The 20,064-nt window shown below is 41.6% G+C and overlaps 1 protein-coding gene across 4 annotated transcripts in view; it reads right to left on the reverse strand.

Moving 5' to 3' along the window:
* Window positions 1–20,064, reverse strand: part of dennd2b (DENN domain containing 2B) — a 61,153-nt gene that overhangs the window by 39,707 nt on the left and 1,382 nt on the right. For 2 of the 4 annotated variants that reach the window (XM_080765026.1, XM_080765028.1), the window contains exons 2-3: window positions 19,033–19,159; window positions 649–747 (exon numbers count right to left, since the gene is read on the reverse strand). In XM_080765026.1, coding sequence (XP_080621152.1) covers window positions 649–722 — 74 coding nt within the window. In that variant the 5' untranslated portion in view covers window positions 723–747; window positions 19,033–19,159. Of the gene's footprint in view, window positions 1–648; window positions 748–14,906; window positions 15,080–19,032; window positions 19,160–20,064 lie in introns of those variants that run through there. The other 2 variants (XM_080765025.1, XM_080765027.1) reach the window with 1 other exon arrangement.

A 20,064-nucleotide genomic window follows, 5' to 3' on the forward strand; every position in this document is an offset into this window, starting at 1 on the left:
TAGTTGAAATACACCTCCTAATGCCACTCTTAACATCAAGGTAATCTCATGTGAGCCCACACCATCTATTGGCACAATGGACAGTCTTAACATCACGTCCCGTGTTTTATGATTCTCTTCTCAGAACAAAAACACAAAAAGGATCTAATTTGGGACTATGACAGACATAGAACATCTGATGACATGTCATGTGGCATCAATCATCAACCTCACCAAAAACCAACCTTCCCCATCCTAGATGTAGGACTGTCACAATTATTACATAATAATCACACAAATGATGGCAGATCTACAAGCTCACAATGCATCACAAGCTAGTGAGCTTGTATATCGCCTACTTTCACAATTCTTTTAATAATGTGTACGACATTTTTAAAGTGTAAAATTATTCAAAAAATGTTGGCCTTTTTTGGCCATGGTACATTATTTATTGGGGTTATTGGTACTGGTCATTGTCAGCAATTTCTTTGTATTTTTAAGGTATTCGTCATGTGCAACCTAAAAGCCTACTTTTTTATATACGTTGAATGTTCAATCCCCAAAATACAATTAAATCATGAATCACAATGATCTGTATGCCAATGAATCATATCAATCAATAAAATGCCATGATTGTGACAGCACTACCTAGATGCTGATGTCACTGACCTGTCTGGGGTGTCTCGTTGAGGTTTAGCCTCCCCTGCACGAGGCGCAGCCTTGGAACTCTTGTTGGCGGTCATGATTTCCTGCAAACCGCCCACTCATCTGATGAAGAGACACAATGGCATAAGGGATGGTGTTTACCCCAGTACACATAACAAGACATACATATACATAACTTAACCTTGAGCTGACAGTGCAAACCATAGCTCCTCTGAGGTTGTTTTGACTTAATCAGAAGATTAAGTTGTGGTGGGAATTAAGTGTGACTGAAAATATCCTTGAAATAGGAAAGTAGTAGACAATGAAAGAAATCTGTAGCTAATAGAATATTAGGCCATAACCATGACAACTGTACGACCCCTAATCCAGAGCCATATCAAATATCAATTGAGTGACTTCACTAAATTCCTAGCAGTTTGAGTAAACACAGTACATGTACAGCACACAGCAGAGGGGCAAAGTACTGTCATACAATCACTTTTGCCCAGAATCTTTTGTCCGATCTCAATTCTAGACCAAAAGTGCAACATTTTCTAATCAATGTATACAACAAAATAGACAAAGAGTTTCTACTACTTTCTAGAACAATTAACTAGAATACATTTTAGTTAAACACAAGTGAGCCCTATTCAAAAGATTTAAAAATCTACAAGCTGAAGACAGTGAAAACTAGAAAAAGTGCCCTTCTGGGCACAGGTCTCCACCAGGAGGATAGGAGTGTGTGTGTTTGGCAAAATGTTTAGGATTAATATAAACATGTTTTGTGTGTGTGTGTGTGTGTGTGTGTGTGTGTGTGTGTGTGTGTGTGTGTGTGTGTGTGTGTGTGTGTGTGTGTGTGAAGCGACTTGGCCTGTTGTAGCGCCACCATGACGCTGATTTGAAAACTGTCAAGTGGCATTTCTTCCTCAGTCTAGTGGGAATATGCATGCGCACTGAGCACTCCTGCGAACTTTGGAAGCCAATATTAGCCAATCAGGATGGAGTCTGAAAAATCTGAAAGACCTGTTTCGTTGAATGGCTCTAGAGAGACTGTGTGATGTTTGGACATGATGTTTGGACAAAATCTGTAGTTGTACTCTCCAATTTTTTTTTGCACAAAGCGACCTCCTGGTGGTGCTATAAGAGGCCAATGTGAAAACCTTGGGGCAGAGGTTCAGCTGTGGCATTCAGGGAGTGTGTGTGCAGAGTACGGCTGCGATCAAGCAAACGGTGCCGGAGATTAGCTGACCACAGACGGACGGACGGACGGACACACGCACGGACGCACGCACGCACGCACACACACACGCACACACGCGCACGCACACACACACACACACACACACACACACACACACACACACACACACACACACACACAATAATCAATCAAATAATGACTGATATATTAACCAGACCGATATCGGTAGTGCTCAGCTCTGGACACAACTAATCCTCAACCTAGCTTCTGTCCATTCTGATGGGCATACTGTCGTCAAAGAAAAAAATCACTGAGGAGCAGGTTCCACAGGTATACTTGAAGTATACTTAAAATTGAGAATGATGCAAAGGGAAGAACACCTCTGCCAATATGAGGCCGAAGATGCGTGAGTGCGTGCGTGCGTGCGTGAGTGCGTGCGTGCGTGCGTATGTGACTATGTGTGCATGCACGGGTGCGTGTGGTGCATGTTTTTAATAAGGCAGCCAACATTAACAGACTAGACTCCTCTACTGGCTCATGACATGTTGTCTGTCTTTTCCCATGAATGTGTTGAGCTAGAGAACCGCTGGAACTAAAACAGTGTTTCTATTACAGACATGAGTTTTATCATCTGTATAGGAAAGTTGTGGTTTCGGTGCAACAGACTCTCGTGGACACACACAGTCTCTCTGCACAGTAAAACCCTAGGTGTTCATTTAACTCAGAGAGTGTACGAATGTTACCTTTGTACAATCTTTAAGTTACAAATGGATACATGAACACTCAGGATTTTACTGTCTGTCTAATGTTAAGCAAATGCTTTTCTTTTGCTGTATAAGATTTACAATACTGTACCTACCTACATACCTACACAAATTATGGTTAATATATTGTAGATCAGTTGCATGTCAGTTAAACACCATGAAAAGGAAACCCCAAGACAGCGGAGCGGCATTACTATGTTATAACATTTTCCTGGACAATTACAAAGACCTGCAATCAACAATTCCCTCTCCCTTCAATCCAAAGGCCATTGGCCTAGAATATCACTTCTATCTCAATTCTCCATCTCTAAAAGATTATGGCTTAGAATGAGGTCAAATGAGATCTGTCTCTATAGAGACCAGAAGTGATGGATGGGAGGGTCCTTGTCCGAGCTTTGCTCAGGAGTGACTTGTTTACAGGAAGTTGTTGTATGGACTATGCTAGCCAACCAGCAGTGGGACTGTGTCCTATAGAGACAGATGAGGAGGCAGCCAACCAGCAGTGGGACTGTGTCCTATAGAGACAGATGAGAAGGCAGTCAACCAGCAGTGGGGCTGTGTCCTATAGAGACAGATGAGAAGGCAGTCAACCAGCAGTGGGACTGTGTCCTATAGAGACAGATGAGAAGGCCAACCATCAGTAGGACTGTGTCCTATAGAGACAGATGAGGAGGCAGCCAACCAGCAGTGAGACTGTGTCCTATAGAGACAGATGAGGAGGCAGCCAACCAGCAGTGGGACTGTGTCCTATAGAGACAGATGAGAAGGCCAACCATCAGTAGGACTGTGTCCTATAGAGACAGATGAGAAGGCCAACCATCAGTAGGACTGTGTCCTATAGAGACAGATGAGAAGGCAGTCAACCAGCAGTGAGACTGACTGTGTCCTATAGAGACAGATGAGGAGGCAGCCAACCAGCAGTGAGACTGACTGTGTCCTGTGTCCTGTGTCCTGGGTCTGGTCTGGTCTGTACTGTACTGTACTGTACTGTACTGTACTGTACTGTACTGTACTGTACTGTACTGTACTGGTTCCCAACCACTGGTACGCGGACCGGTGGCGGTCCGCGGGACACGTGCCACTGATACGCGAGAGGGGAATTCCAAGTTTTCACGTCGTATAAAAATCCATTTGAAAACACTGAGAAAAGAGAGAGGACAAACACCAGACCTGATGGCCGGTGTGCGTAGAGCGCGACGCTCAATCACCCATTGGAATGCAAATGCTTGCCTTTGTATCCTACTAATCACTTTGAAAACGCTTCGATTGTGCGGCGGGGGGCGGACGGACGACGGGGACGACGAAAAGTTGACTTGTCTGTTCATTGACTGATTTATAAACGGCTTGGAGTCAGTGTTACTTCCATGTTGCGTAGCATTGTCCAATCCTTGGTATCTTTACCGTTCATGTATGCTCTGCGGGCAGCAGCAGGCAGGCTATTTTGTCACGATCGCGCTAATGAAACCAAACCCTACACGGTGAGTCGGTGACAGTACAGGATTATTATTTCATGTCAAATGAAAAGATGATGTTATCCAGGTAAAGTAGTGGCTTAATGCCTAATGTGTCACTCTGCATGTTTAAGTTTTCCACATGTCCAAAGCAATTCATGAAAAAGACATAAGCCTAACCCTTTTTTTAAATAAATCATACTATCATTGTTGATAATGATATAACGCCATTTAGGTTCAGTCCATTTAGGGCCAGTCAACTGTCTTCCATGAGAACGTTAGGTTTTGGTACGATGACGCCCGCTAAACTATATATACTATACGTATATATGGCTATACATTTTGTATTTACTCATTCAAAAGGTATTGGAAAATAGCAACAAGCTTTTAACAGTTTGGCAGCTCTCACACACTCTTACTACATCACATTTGAGATGAAATCAATTGTTATTTCATGTAGCTTTTAACTGCTTCGCAACAATGTGACAAACAGGCCACAAAGGTCCAAAATGGAGTTTGGTGCATAAACACCAAGGCGTTAGCCAACTAACTTCCTGGCGTCTGATAGCATCTCCTTACACTAAATAACAAGCTATAAATAAGAATTTTCTAAACAAAATCTAGAGGACCTTTGAAGCACAATCAAAGGTCCTCAACTACGGACATTTTCTCTTGAGATCGGTCAAAACGTAATGCAGTAAAACTCCAGAAGAGTTGTTCAGTACTAAGCCTCTGTTGTGTGCACATAAAAATCTTCACTGTTACTTTAAACATAACTCTGACAGTGTACAAAAACCATTACGGGTCCATTTGGTTACTTTTGTACACTCTCAGAGTTACATGACTGTGGAGTTTAGTGCCAACGAGGGTGATTGCTCATGTTACTAATGATGGATGTTGCCATCATTAGTATGTATTAGACATTAGACAGTGATTGATTGGTAATAATAACACTAATACAAGTGAGTTCAAGTCTAAGACACATGCCTAAATGCTTTACCTCAGGCTTACGATGTACTGCTCAATAATAAGAAGAGCGTCTTATGTCTAGTTGTCTACTGTTTCATCCAGTCCGCTGTCTAAATGCATGTGTTGGTTGGTGTACGTTGTTTCTTGTTTCACACAGTGTGTTAACAGTGTGTCAACTCTGTATGTACAAATGAAACGCTTGGGTTCCATTTGGTTTCATTTATACAGTCTCAGAGCTACAAATTGATAAATTGACACTGAGGATTTTACTTTGTATGTGGCAATGTCAAGGGATGAATAAACCAACCATAGAGTTAAAAAACAGCACTCTTATCATCATACATCAGCCAATCAAATCATCCCATTCCATGCTACAAACACATTCCGTGCTCCAAACCCATTCTGTGCTCAAACAGACATACTGTACACACAAAGCTAACCATAGAAGGGGCTAGTGCCACTAGCCTCCCTCTTCCCTCTCCTAATAGAGAGGGAACCGGAAATCTTCGCCCATTCACCTTTTCACTCATTCTTCCGGGTTGGAAAAGTATGACGGGCATGGCCTATTTGGGGCCTCTGCGAGTCGTATTGCATGTGCAGTAGTGTACCTCAGTGCACAACCCCACAGGGCCTAGAGGTTATGTGCTAGCTCTGGTCCATAGCTCTAATGCCATAATCGTTTATACTGTACGTGTGGTGGGGGGGCTCAGAGTGCTTCCACTAAGGAAAGTAGGCTTTCTAATGACACAACCCGCCTTTGTTTTGATGAGTAGCAAAAAAGTTATTTTTATTTACGCTAAAGACGAGAGGCTGGTCTGCATTCATGCGAGCCCCGGAAGTCGAGAGTAACATAGCTCTAAATGCAACACATTAGAGCTATGGAAGCTATTGAAGTGAATGGCAAATTGAGTGGCAAATAGAATGGCAACGTGAGTGGCAAAGTGAGTTTAACATTGTTTAATGTCGTTTAATGCAATCAGATAAGACATTTCTGTTTCGTTTTTTGCCACTCAGTTGCGTTCCCACATAACAGGGCATGCAAACCTCGCACCTTTGGGGGGGGGGGGGGGGGGGCAACGGATAGGCATATATACAGTATAATAATAGTGCATCAAAAGTTAAGCGACGCGTTGTTAGCTATAGCTTGTAGATCAGCTATTTTCAGCACGGAACACTTTGTATGACAAAGAATAAATCATGCATTACTGCGCTTCACTAGAACACTCCGGTTAGGTCTCTATCCTTTTATTACTCTATGGGTTACCGCTACATTGAATTGCCCCCGTACTGTTTACTGTGTTTACCTTTGATTAGTCCTCGATTATACAGTATGATGTATATTTGTCTGTCACTAAATGTTTCATTGAATTGAATACACTGGGCCCCCTTGGAAATAAACAAGCTTTAGTGCTTTCTTGGATTCAATCCTTTTAGCATTGTATTCGTATTAAACTGTACTCTTCTGTGACTTTTTTGCAAACTGTTAATAAAGTATTCAATCAAACAGTCAATCAATCAAAAAAGATCTAACAGCAATATTGACAATTCATGAAGCTATTATTCAGTACAAAAACATCTCATTGAAATCTCATTGTAATTGGCTTGAATTAAAATACCAATACCAGTGAACAGTGCATTAGTTGCCTGAAGAGAGAAGCTAACAGAAGGAGAAAAGACTACAAAATGATGGATTAAAAGAAGAAAAAGAAATATAAACGTGTTAACATGTTAGTTAATAATGGGTGATTGAGGTGATTAACTAATTCATCCAATTCCAATGTAAGAATAAAAGCAAAGAATTAAAAATCTATTTACATGCTCTTACTTTTGCTAATACAGATTTAAGGGATTTATGACTGTGTCATGTCCATTTCCCAAAGGACTAACAGGTAATCTTTTCTTAGTTAGAGCAGCCTATTCAGCATGTGAGATTGAAAGAGTGTCTCTAGGGAGTTTTGGGGTCTGGAATAGAAGGCCTCTTTGTGTACAATGTGTCCTTGAGAGGGAGACATCTAGTTAAAAAGTAAACCTTTTATCAGTTGAGTGAAACTCCCAAATATTATGCAATGCTTCTGTGTACGTAACCATCCATAAGCAAAATTTCAACAAAAAGTTAATCTACATGTCCTTGGCCCTATCAGATCAACAGACATCAACAGATCTATCCTTCACATGCAGGCATGCACTAATATTTGCTCTATCCATCAGAGCTCAGCTGCATTCAACTCATTAAGGAATGCTTTCAAAGAGTGAAAGAAAAGGAGAGGGGTGGGAACACCTGGACATAACAAAGACGTTTCTCATTCAATAAGACTGCACACTTTGCATACTCTCAAAGTCCAGCAGCTGGCACCTCTTTATTTAATTTTTGATAAATGCAACACTGGATAATGTTGTAGGTATAGGCTGTTATTTCATTATGTTAGACTGTCGCCGCAATGGACAAACATACATTAACCTCCTGGGAAAGCTAGCTGGTTCCGCTTCTAATTTAATTTCCATAACACACTTCATCCTGTCTGAAAAGCCAGCAGTGGCAGACACAATGCCTTCCAGAAGTAGAGTCTAATGTTCTAATTTTGGTTCTCCAGTCTGCTACACCTCAGCTCTCCAGGCAGACAGGTCCTCCATCTCTGCTGACCAGCCGGCTGTTACCAAGGTTTTTAAACCACCATGGTACTTGCCTTCAGCCAAGAAGGAGTGAGTAAAGGAAGAGTGATATATTCTGCAAATTCTCAACTTTTTCCAGTCGTCACTCACAATTCACTGGCGGACATGAGCCTACACACCAGCCCACAGATCCAGGCCATTGTTTCGTTCTCTCCAGAAAGACATTTTTGTGCACTACAGACAAAAAGGGGTTTGAGCTCTCTGAATCCAACATGTTAACCGAGCTTGTGAGTGTGGGAGTTGAGTTACTGCATAAATATCCTGGTGGAGGGACTGAGGTTCAGTTCCAGACACACAACGTTCCCAGCATAATATGTGATCCATATAAAAGCATTTACAATAACAGATACTGTACATGGGCTGCGCATGTGAGATGTACAGAGTACAGACATAGATTCTTCCATAATGGTATTGTATTGCAGAGAACATACTGTATGATTATTTTTTGTTGACACTGAAAGTTTAATAACACAGGCTGTGCATCTGGATGTATGTCACAGGCACACAAACTACATGACACAAGACTGAGCACTTTTCTCCCCTGTTTCAGCATGAGGGAAGAGGACGGCTTAACAGAATCCTGCTGGAATATAGCTGTTGTGTGGGGGGACTGGTACACCCAGTAGTCCTTAAAGTATTTTGGGGATAGGGATAGTGCTTGTGTGACTGAAAGCTGAACATCGCCATATACCTGACTAATTGCTACATAGACAGATAGTTTTGTATTTTTTCAGCCATTTCCTCATGGCCATAGTGGCATATTTTCAGCTTGTGCCTGTGTACTAGTGTGTAGTCTGCCTGGGTATGGGCATGAACAGCTGTGGAGGCCGGCATGTGGAAAACAGGCTTATGTCCATCTGAGCTGCAGCAGGGGGGCTAGGAAGCAGGGGCTATAGGCTCTGTGTCACTGCAGCTGACTTCTGACACAGGATTTGACTTTACAAGGAGATAAACTAGACAAGATGTACTCTTGTTAAGCACTTTGTTAAAGCTAGAGTTAAATCTACCTCAAAAACAAATCTTTTGTAGCTCAGTAAGTGGCTTGGTTACCGGTATGTCAAAAACAAGAAAGGAAAAGGACAATACAGAAAACTGGGGAATGTGTAAGGTTAGACACCTGATTCCCACAATCTAAGAATAGGCTAATTTTAATACAGAAAAAAATAGTACATTTTCTAAGCCATTTTGCTATGGCTATAGCCATAGTGGTCACAGATTGACTAATGCTATAGCCAGCCCTTAGGCTGGAAAAGTCAATCTCTGACCAGAGGATCACAAATCAGCAAGCTAAAAGAAGCACTAAGCTACTTCGGTTCTCTTGAGCAAGGCATTCAACAAATGACTAAATATTCTGTGGACCAGTGCTTCTCAAACTTGTTCATGTCAAGGACCCCCAAATTGTGTATTTGTTGTGTATTTGGCCGTGGACTCCCATCTGAAAAGGGTTCTGTGCAAGCAGTGGCGTGCACAGATAGACACTAGGGGGTGCTATAGCACTGCCCTTTTCCTGCCCTGCCTTTTTTTTTGTACACTGTAGTGTACAGTATGTGGACCATGGTGACATTGATCAATTCTTGATGAAAAGCTTCTAATATATTATATAAATCTCACACTATTATTATTATTATTATTATTATTATTAAGGCAACCGGCCGGTTCCACGCGCTGCACAAGGTGCCCTTTTTTTACTTGAGCACCTGCCCCTCTAAATGCACGCCACTGTGTGCAAGCTAGGGATCCCCAGAAGTGAATTTATTTATGTTAAAAGCATGTACAAGCTCGCAGCGCAGCACAAAGTGATCTGCTATTTTTGAATAGCCAACATATAGTGGATGAAGTAATTAAATTAAGTGAGTATGTAATAATGAAGTACTTTATATTAACTACTTTTGCTGATGACAAAGTGGCAGAGAGAAGGAGTGGAGCGAGACAGTGAGAAAGAGAGAAGTAGGAGAGAGAGGTAGAGAGAGAGAGAGAGAGAGAGAGAGAGAGAGAGAGAGAGAGAGAGAGAGAGAGAGAGGAGGGAGGGGGAAGAGAGGAGAGAGAGATGTGAGGGTCGCATATTGTGCAGGCCTAGGCTGCTAGATGTAACCTCTAGTGAACAATATCACAGAAACTGGTTCTCAAGCTGCCACAGTTCATATCTTTTTAAACAACTATCAAGGAGATGTTTAAGAGCTATAGCCTAGGCCTACATGTAAATATGGAACATCATAGCTTAGCCATGTTCTGTAGCCATTATTCCACCACTGTAAGGACTATATCATTATTAGAATTAGGCTACCACATGATTTCTCCACAACTCAAATACCAGTGAGCAACTATTTCCTTGAAAAGAACTTCCTCAGAATATATAATAACATAATTATATGTTAATGCCAAAATGTTTTATGCAAAATGAAAAGCTTGTGTGTGCGTGATTCCATTAAATATGAACAGCTGTTTAGACTCTTTACTGTATAATTCAACCGCTCATTGGGTATTAATCACATTTTCTATTAAAGAAGTTGAATGGGGAACTATTGAGGGGCCACAAGCTGTACTTGTGCTGACCAGTGAGACTGTGAGAGGGAAAGGTCATTGTTAGATCTGGACAATGGATAGTCTTTTAGGAAGTACAAAACTGAAGGAAAGAAAAAAGTAAAACTAGATATCCTATGGTGTGTGACTGTGTTGATTGTGACTTTGATTTTTACACTTTGTAGAAGTTATAGAGCTGGTGATATAGATCCCTGAAAGTTACACAATTAAATACCCTCTAATATCCTAGATGAGGAGGGGAAAAAAGGAAAGTGGAATCCAAAAGAATGGTTCTTCTCAATCTCAGCCCGACTGTTCTTTGCACTCTATTCAGCTCACTTCGTTTGTGGCAATTACGTGCTAAATAGGCTATTAACTCTCTCTTTTGGACATAGGCTAGCTCTGTTCCATAGCTCTAATGCCGTCGCAACGGCAACAAGAGCAGTAGGCCTAAGTAGTCCAGTACCTGCCTGTAGACCCTATCGCAATTTGGTGTTGGGGGAATTTCTCACTTGAACTGAGTCAATGGGTCCCTAGACATGAAAAATCAATGAGGTGCTCGTCCGCCATAGTGCCACGAATGGCGCAATGGTCACATCAAAAATGGCCGCCATCGGCTATGATGAAAATCCAACCTTTTTGTTTTTTAGTGTTTAAGCACATGTAATACATTCATTTTGACTAATTGTGGTGTGTGGAATTCATTTCTGATATTGTTTTGATGATTTGGGGTGATTTTGACCTTGAAAGGTCATAGTCAAGGTCATTTTTGAGCTACCAGACCATCAGATCTGTCTTCTTGCTAGCTATGCTGTGAAATGCTCTGAAGATGGAGAGACACCCATACCAAGTACTTTCACAAGGGAGGATTATACTATGGCAGGCATGGACAACTCTGATTATGCTGATAAATCATCACTCTCTGGCACAGAGAGTTCACACTACGCAGCATTAGTACTGTTCCAAGACGCCACAGTGAGCAGACCCCTTCATAAGCCTCCAGTGTCAAGCACAGGAATATGCCATGCTGATCAAATTTTGCGGAAAAAGTTGCCATGACAAGAGGTACCTCCCCATGCCAAGCCCGTAGTTCGACCTGCCCTACCACCAGACATGCTGCTGCACCCTGAAAACAAGCAAGCAGCATTACTCAACATGCAAACTGCCCGAAGTGTATCTGCAAAGCGAGAATTCTTGATCAGTTTGATCCGCTGTGGTGCATTAGCACTAGACCCTCTGATATGGGCTGCTGTGCACACACTTGTCTCATCTGCTGTGGTGCCATTGATGCGTGTTGGCTTCCTCCCTGTCATACCAAGACCCATAACTGAGCGTGCTACCGTCAGGCATTGTCTCACCAACTTCCAGAGTCGCCCAAGCTGTAGATATTTACCTGCATGAGACAGAACAGTTCAAGGATCTTTTCCTCTGCATGGGCCCTTTCCAATGGACTCGTGTTCTGCTCAGATGCCAAGGAAAGCTGCTTCGAGGTTCTGGCCCGGATGACGCACTGGTTGAGTGTGCCGTGTTCAGACCTGGTGTGATAGAGTCAGTGTTAAACGGCAGCCATTATGTCCGGGCTCTAACTGGGATGCTGATTGTGGAGGATGTGATCAGGTTGCTCCAGTGGGAGAAGTTCTGGCACCACAAGGACAAAGCTGCATATCCAGTACTAGCACAGGTAGAGGCACTGCACTACGCTATAGCTGCAAACCAAAGTTGCCCAGAGCAGTTTGAGGCCCTAATTGGACAAGTGGAGAAGTTGAATCAGGACTTTCTGGAGTTTGTAAAGGAGTGTGAGACCAAGTCAGAGCTCTGCCAATTCTTTGGAGTTTGGCTGGAGATGGTGGCTGTCATCAAGAATGCTGTAGTCTCCGAAAGAGAAAGAAACTGGAATCTGCATGTGGCTACTGTCAAGGACTCTATACCAATCTTTACAGAATGTGACTCCATAAACTACCTGCGTCATGGCTCATGGTATCTTGAACAAATCAAGGTGCTAGAGTTCACACATCCTGAGCTCTACCGGCGCTTCTCTATAGGCCAGTGGGTTGTTCAGGATCGCCCAGGCTGGTTCTGTGCAGGGTCCAGGGGGTCACTATGTAGTAGGAGCCACACACAATGCAAATTCTGTAGCAGAGTTCGAGCTCCTGTTCCACGACATTGGGTCAATCACCAATGTCCTCAACCTTCTCACCAATAACCACACCATGCAACACACAGAATGCCATCTCCAGCATGCACTAAGCACCACTCGTTGCCTTACTTTCAACCGGAATGTTGTGAAGCTGCTGGACTTTGTGCGAGAGCGTCAAAATCCATATTCAATGATGGTCAATGTGCCTGTGCCACTGCACAATCTGCTCACAAAGCAGGCTGTTGACCGAGGGGTCGCTTGCTCAACTGTCTCAAAAATGGGAAGACTGTCTACTGCTCATATAGACAGGAGAGGTTAGTGGAGAAGACCAAGAAAATGAGCACAACCATACCAAAGCGGAAGCTACCTCAGTTCAATGAGCAACCACATAAACCACCAACAACCATTCTGAAGGAGCAGAAGTTGGTCTCATCCAAAGACATGGCTGAGGCACATAGGAGTATGGACATTGCTAAGGTGCGGGGCATGGACATCAGACAGATACTTACTCATGATGTGCTCTCAGCATCTCCCTTGTTTGTTGGTGACCTTCCAGCTCATGTCAAAAAGTCAAAACTTGTCAGTGAGATTGAGCCTGAACTTGACCTCTCGCAATGGAGTCCAAAGTCTACTCTTGCCACTCATGTTGTGGTAGACTTCATGTCGAAAATGCGGCAGATGCCACTAGCCCAATTCCCCACTTTAGGTGCTGTCATCAATACCATCATCAGGTCAACATCCTCCCTTTGCCAAGAGCCAGAGTGCATCCATATGATACTCGATTCTTACATTGAGATGTAAGAATGCGCCGCACAGACTCAAGAACAGGAATTGACTTTGTTGGCATGAACAGAGACACACCTATCCCTCAGCAACTTGACAAATTCTGGGCGTCTGAGAAAAATAAGCGGAATCTCCAGCTGCTAGTTTGGGATATGGTGTGCAATCAAGCCTGTGGCAATGCTACCATCATTGTCAGCTCTGTTGTCTGTGAGGATGAGGTGCTCCCAGCGAAAGGGGCTGGTGGTGAAGAGATCGAACTGGATTGAGGAGGCTGACACCAGATTGGTGGTGCATGTGGAGTGGGCTGTTCGTGTGAAGCAGAGCAAGAGAGTTGTCATCGTCTCCAATGATAGACACCTTCGCATTACTGCTATACTATACCCCATACTTACAATCACTGGGGTTGAAGGAGATATGGCAGCAGTATGGCACTGGTGAGAAGTGGCGCATGCTTCCACTGCATCAAGCAGTCTCTCGTCTTGGAGCACAACTAGCCGAGACTGTGATCAAGGCACATATCCGGACTGGAGAAGACTGCATGAGCAAGGTGGGGACAAAATGAAAACATGGATGGGAGGAGCACTTTGGCACACTCCTGCCATCAAAATGTCTGAAGCCCTTGCCACCCAGTTTGCTCTCAGTATGCAAGTGTGCAGGTAAGTGTGACACTGGCTGCTGTGCTGCTGGAGTTCCGTGCATCATATTCTGCCATGGAAAACTGGACAATCCCTCATGTAAAAACCCATCACACTAACCTGCATGCACACATAGATGGTGCACTGTCAAAATAAATAAATAAACAAAAAACAAACAAACAAAAAAAAGGGGGGATAAGACGACAGCCTCCACGTGGCCTCCCCTGCAAGTAACAAGAGATGGTGAAATACCAGCTTGTGAAACCAATGTCATCGTCAAGCTGGCAAACCAAGGCATAAGATGTTGGAGGGTTGAGAGTCCACGCCAGGATGGGTGTCCATCCTGACGGTTGACTCCTAACAATGGCCAGGTTATGGCCACGGTCTTCGTTATAGCAAAATGACCTTAACCGTTCACGGTCAAAATCACCCCAAATCATCAAAACAATATCAGAAATGAATTCCACACAACACAATTAGTCAAAATGGAGGTATTAAATGTGTTTAAACACTAAAAAACAAAAAGGTTGGATTTTCATCATAGCCGATGGCGGCCATTTTTGATGTGACCATTGCGCCATTCGTGGCACTATGGCGGACGAGCACCTCGTTGATTTTTCATGTCTAGGGACCCATTGACTCAGTTCAAGTGAGAAATTCCCCCAACACCAAATTGCGATAGGGTCTACAGGCAGGTACTGGACTAAAGGCTATGGATCAGAGCTAGACATAGGCTATAGCCTATTTTGTTTATCATTCGAATGAATTGAGTAGGCCTACCTCAATGTAACCCAATGGAAAAATAAATCCTCTTAGCAGAACTGTAGCCTACTTAATTCCCTCTACCATGTGCTTTTTGCAAACTCAACTGATAATAAAGTAATTAATCAATCAAAAAGAATCAAACATCATAGCAAATGCATAGTTGCATATACGCCGTAAAAAATATGAATGACCAAATATGGGCACGTTGACCGGGTCTATAGGCTTACGTTACGTTTTACACGATAGACGATATACTAAGATTGCATCGATCTTTCTTTTAGGGCATTACACCGATTGGAATAGGCTGCTACATTCTAAATAAAAGTTGCTGCTGAAGATCTTCTCTTCAACATGTTAGTGTGTTAAAGGCAAGCAATCGGCTTTTACCTCAAAGCTGCGTCTCACATCCATGGCCATTTCCAGGATTTGATTAATTCCCTGCGATGTACAATCCCGGTGGCCTATAAATTGAAAAACTTTGGCAAGTTTGCCTGATACCTGCCTTTGTCAATAAACTGCGAGTCATGTCTTTCCAACAAACAAAAAAAACTGCCTCCTTCCTCGAGCTTGCTGGAGAGCCGAGGGCAGGACTTGTTGCCATGGAAATGGGTTGTTTGCCCCCCACTCTACAGAGGATTTGGCCCCACGCCCCCCCCCCCCCTCTCAACATTCAGGCTCCCTTGTTTATTGTCAGGCTGGTCCAATGTCTGCGAGACACAATTATGCATATTGAGGAGTTGAATACTGCTGGATTTAAGATGATGCCATATACCATGCAGCCCAACAATATTCACACACGCTATAAACGTATACAATAATTTCAAATTATAAATGTACGTGATTTAGACAGGGACAAGACAATAAAGTGGCCTAATTATACCAGTTGAAAATATTTATTTGAATTAAAGGTTTTTCTTGTTTTTAACGTTCTGTAACTTCTGTTACTTGCAACGCTTGTAAACCATGTATTTCAATATGTAGCCTACTTTCTTAAAGCCAGATATCAACTCAAGTTTTTTGACAATTCTGTGTCAGTCACTTCAAAAATCACAATGACATTACACAAATATACATAGGCCTACTCTAGTAGTTAAAAAAGCCAATAGCAAATTATGTATGGTATTTTGTTTTCGGTAACAAATTACGAACCAGTGCCTCTCAAAGTGAAAGCCTCAAAGATAGTTTATCCATTTGTAACCATTTGTAAGGATTTTACTGTGTGTGTAGCAAAGGATGTACAACAACCTTATCTTTCATCAGCTCCAGGATACATGTAATCAAAAACAAACATGGCATCCAGTTGACGCCCCAGCACACTCACTCATGTGTTATCTCTCTGCCTAAATCATAATTAACCCTATTTTAAGTGGGAACTGGTTCAATATAAAGAGTAGCTCTATATAGTTGAAATTGGAAGCATTCCCCTGATTCTCTTGATTTACAGCATAATGTAGCACGCAATTACTATACATATATGGCACAACACACCTAAATTACATCTACACAACACAACGTACACCCATGACATCTACACTCACTGTCACGACTCACAACACGACACACTCACACATCTACATAACATACATAAATTACATCTACACAACACAACAAACACATGTCCACAAAATACATCTACACATATTCCCTTCCCATAGCTCACATTGTGTCCTGGTTAATTCATTCTCTTGGGACCTCTTATCAATCTACCGACTTCGGAACAAGGGAAGTCACAAAATACAGACATCCGTCATCACAGCCCAGAACATCAAGTCAGGAGGATGTTTCTAGCATTGCCACTGTATACTTTTGAGCTATCAGCATTTCAAAGTCTTATAAGGAATCCCCTTCCCAAGAAGAAAAGATTCCTCACAGAACATGCACAGTAAAATCCAAAGTGTTAAGTTATTAATTAAGAGCTAATAATTTTACTCTGTGTAAATGAATACTAAGCATTTTACTGTGAGAAACATAGGTACCATTTCTTTTTTTAACCTAAACTTAACCTGATACTCATGGAATTCATTCTCCTCCAGCAATGCCATCTGGATTTCTCATACAAGTCATTTTGTTTTCTTATATCAGACAGGAAAACAAAGAGCAAGCCAACATAAGCATTAGTACTATATCTATCTACCTAGCACTGATAACATAGAACACACTTAGATTCAATACCTAGAATTAGTCATAATTTTGACCTCAGAGCTTAGATGTTACAAATCTGTTTGAAAATCACCTGTGGAGGTCTTCACCTGTTCCTCTCATTCACCTGCTGAAGCCATTCTCACAAAACTGGAAGAACATGCCATAGCACACACATACTGGACCCAGGAAAATGACTATCACATGTATTGTGTACCGTATTGTTAAAGATATCCATGTTCTGTAAAGCCCTGACCTAAGAAACCAGAGAGGATCCCCCGACAGCGCTATATTGCTTTCATTGTAGCATTATATTACAAAATACATTCATTTTTCTTTAGCATCTGGATATCTAAAATAGCCAGTCTCTGGGGTCAGAGGTCAGGTCAGTGGGTTGATGGAGCAATGGAAATGAGAATGGCCTGTACTGAAGAATGAAAGCCTTTCAGAGTAGAAACAGCAAAGGATTGAGTTCACTCTCTAGTTATCTGCAGAAATCTATTGACTATGTTCAGTTCAATATACAGCCTATTTATTCTAAAAGTAATCCAGAAGCAACGCTTTAAACTCCAGTATTAAATTGTCTCACGTTGTCAGGCCTCATCAACACTCCTCCCTCTGGTAAGCCAATACAGAGAGAGAAGATGCAATTTACCCATTTACTTCCTACCTCTCCTTGGAAGAGTAATATGTGTGTAAGGTTATGGTATCCCAAATATGACCACTATTAGGCTATCCCAAATATGACCACTGGTTGTTTATCTATTAAGAGTATCTTAACTATGTTCAATATTTTCCTGATAAGACGTTGCTATTATGCCATTGGGAGACAAAAACAAGGCCTCTGTGAGTTTGGTTATACATAATTATAATACCGTAAGTGCCATAGCCCCAGGCACCATTAACAACTCTTTTTGCTGTGTTTTTCATATGGACTCCATTTGCATAGAGACGCAGTTGGAATATCTATGACTTCTACATCTACCTTGTTATTACTTTGTGTTAAGAATCATTGGTAGTTAGTGAAGATACGGCTGTCTACCATAGACATTTGGCCTCGATATGCAAATTCATGCTGCATGGATGAAAACCTGGTAAGTAAGTGATTATATTCAAATTTTAGCTGGCAGATTTTGAAACATGGGAACAGCCTAAAATAATGGCCGCCTTAAATGATAACTGAAGATTCATGAGTAGCCTAAGCTATAATTGAACACAAACATACTGTAAAGTCTGATTTAGCTATCCATTGTTGTATGAGGTCACTCCGATCTACAAGCTCACAACTGCAGTACAACTTTCCATTACCAGCATTATAACATTTTAGCAGAAGGTCTTGCCCAGTGCAAGGACACATAGTTCACATTCCATGAGGCCAACTGGCATTTCATGGCATTAACTTTTCACCAGACACAGCAGCCATAACATAAGTCCAACTATTGTCACAGACCTTGAGAACCACTGTTTACTCGACTGTCAGCAAACATCTAAAACTTAAACCAAGTGGAGAGGATAAATACCGTAGGGTCCAATGGAGTGGTCAAACATTTTCATGTCAAGGATCCACAAATTGATATAGGACTGTCAGAAGTGTTTTTCTTACAATCTTTGTGATGCTATATTATATTAACTCATTTTGTTGGGAACCTCCTGGTACCCCCTCCTCAAGGACACTTTGAAAACCACAATGTGTTCCCTTTCTTGGTGACTTATATGGATCTATAGCCTGCCTACTAAGAAGCCTGTAGGCTACTAGTCAACACTGGATGTAGAATTTGAGAATATACTTTAGTCATTACTGGTCTGACGGAGTCTGAAAGCTGAGAACATGTTCCTGTATTTGATATTCCAAAATGCCATAAGGCATGCATCTACCTCAGTGTGGCTTCTTTCAAATGTAACACAAATCTCGTTCCATGCATTTCTGAAGGTGCAATAGAATACTACATAGACTACACAGAAAAATAACGTTACTCTTAACTCTGTGTAAATTTAAGGTCACATTTTGTTCAGAGTTAAAGTAACACTGATGATTACAGTGCGTGATGGGGAAGATCTAAATGGCTGAAGCGCCCCCACTGGGCTGTTACGTTGAACTACATCTGAAGCAGAAAGACAATTTTTGACTTTAACTTTCTGTGGGCTAAAAACAGTTCTTACCGATTAAAAAATGAGTCTATGTTGATCTAATACAATTAGAGTCATATTTCACAAATTTGAATAACTTTTAATATGGTCATCTTAACTAGCTATGTTTGATCTTTTCCTGAAAACTTCATACCACAAAACATGCATAAAGAATAGTTTCTATTTAAATTAAGTTTTAGTCGTATTTCTCTGTTATTGTCCGATTATATTTTGAATAAAACCCTACCTGCTTTCCTGTTTTCTAGGGGGGGCTCTTCAACAATCCATTCTTGGACAGACGTCCTGCAGCTTTCTGCCTCAGAATCCTGAAATCTGCTTTTTCTGCACCGAAAGTAATCTCTTCTGTATAATAGCTGCAATGAAAAAAAGAGAAACGGGGACAGCACAGGAAACGATGACGACGTTCTATGTAAAATATATTTTAAAAAGTGAATAAATAGTTGCTTTCACGATTCTTATACATTTCTGGCAGTTTCAGCCAGGCACCACAAAAAAGCATATTCGTATTTTAATCGATGGCGAAGTTTGGAAACAATAGCCTACCGATGTTAAGCTTTCTCCCTGAGCATTCCGCACGGTTTTAAATAAGACAAAGCCGGGTGAATGAATTAAATGAAGAACACCATACTTGATACATGTAATTTCATTTATTGGCTATATTGGCGAGTTTGCGTTAATAGAACACACATTTCTAAAGTTTTGTATAGGCCTATATTGTGTAGCCTATGCAAAGTTGCGCTGCGCATCACTCCATTTATTATTAGCAAATTTTCTTACGCAGCAAATTTACAACAGTTTTTTGTTGTTTTTCTAAATCTGTGCAAACTGTAAAGTAGCCTATTCTTCAAAATAGGCTACCCTAGAATGACGAATGGATTATATCTAGCCGTAAAACCTAACCGCAAAATAAGCCGTCTGTCGATGACAAATAGCCTAGGACATTAATCCTACTGTTTTACTTATAGGCTACTTTGTCATTGTGTATTTGAATGATTTGCCCCATTAAATCTATTGTTGTTTTAGCCCATTGTTCTTTATACTGGGAGGTAAAGCCATGCTGCCCTCTGGTGGTTGCTTGCGAGTAGGAAACTAGAACTTGCCACTGTTGCCAGAAATGTTATATGCCTACAAAATTATCTTCCTGTTACTTAGAATTATTATATTATAATAAACAGGTAGTGCATTATTTTCTGAACGGATAGCCCCCTAAGTGAATTACATGGGCATTTTGATTTGAGTTCTTCCTGGACAGCTCACT

The sequence above is a fragment of the Protomyctophum bolini genome, assembly GCF_963924005.1.
Source record: "Protomyctophum bolini genome assembly, chromosome: 1".
In the NCBI taxonomy this organism is placed as follows: Eukaryota; Metazoa; Chordata; class Actinopteri; order Myctophiformes; family Myctophidae; genus Protomyctophum; species Protomyctophum bolini.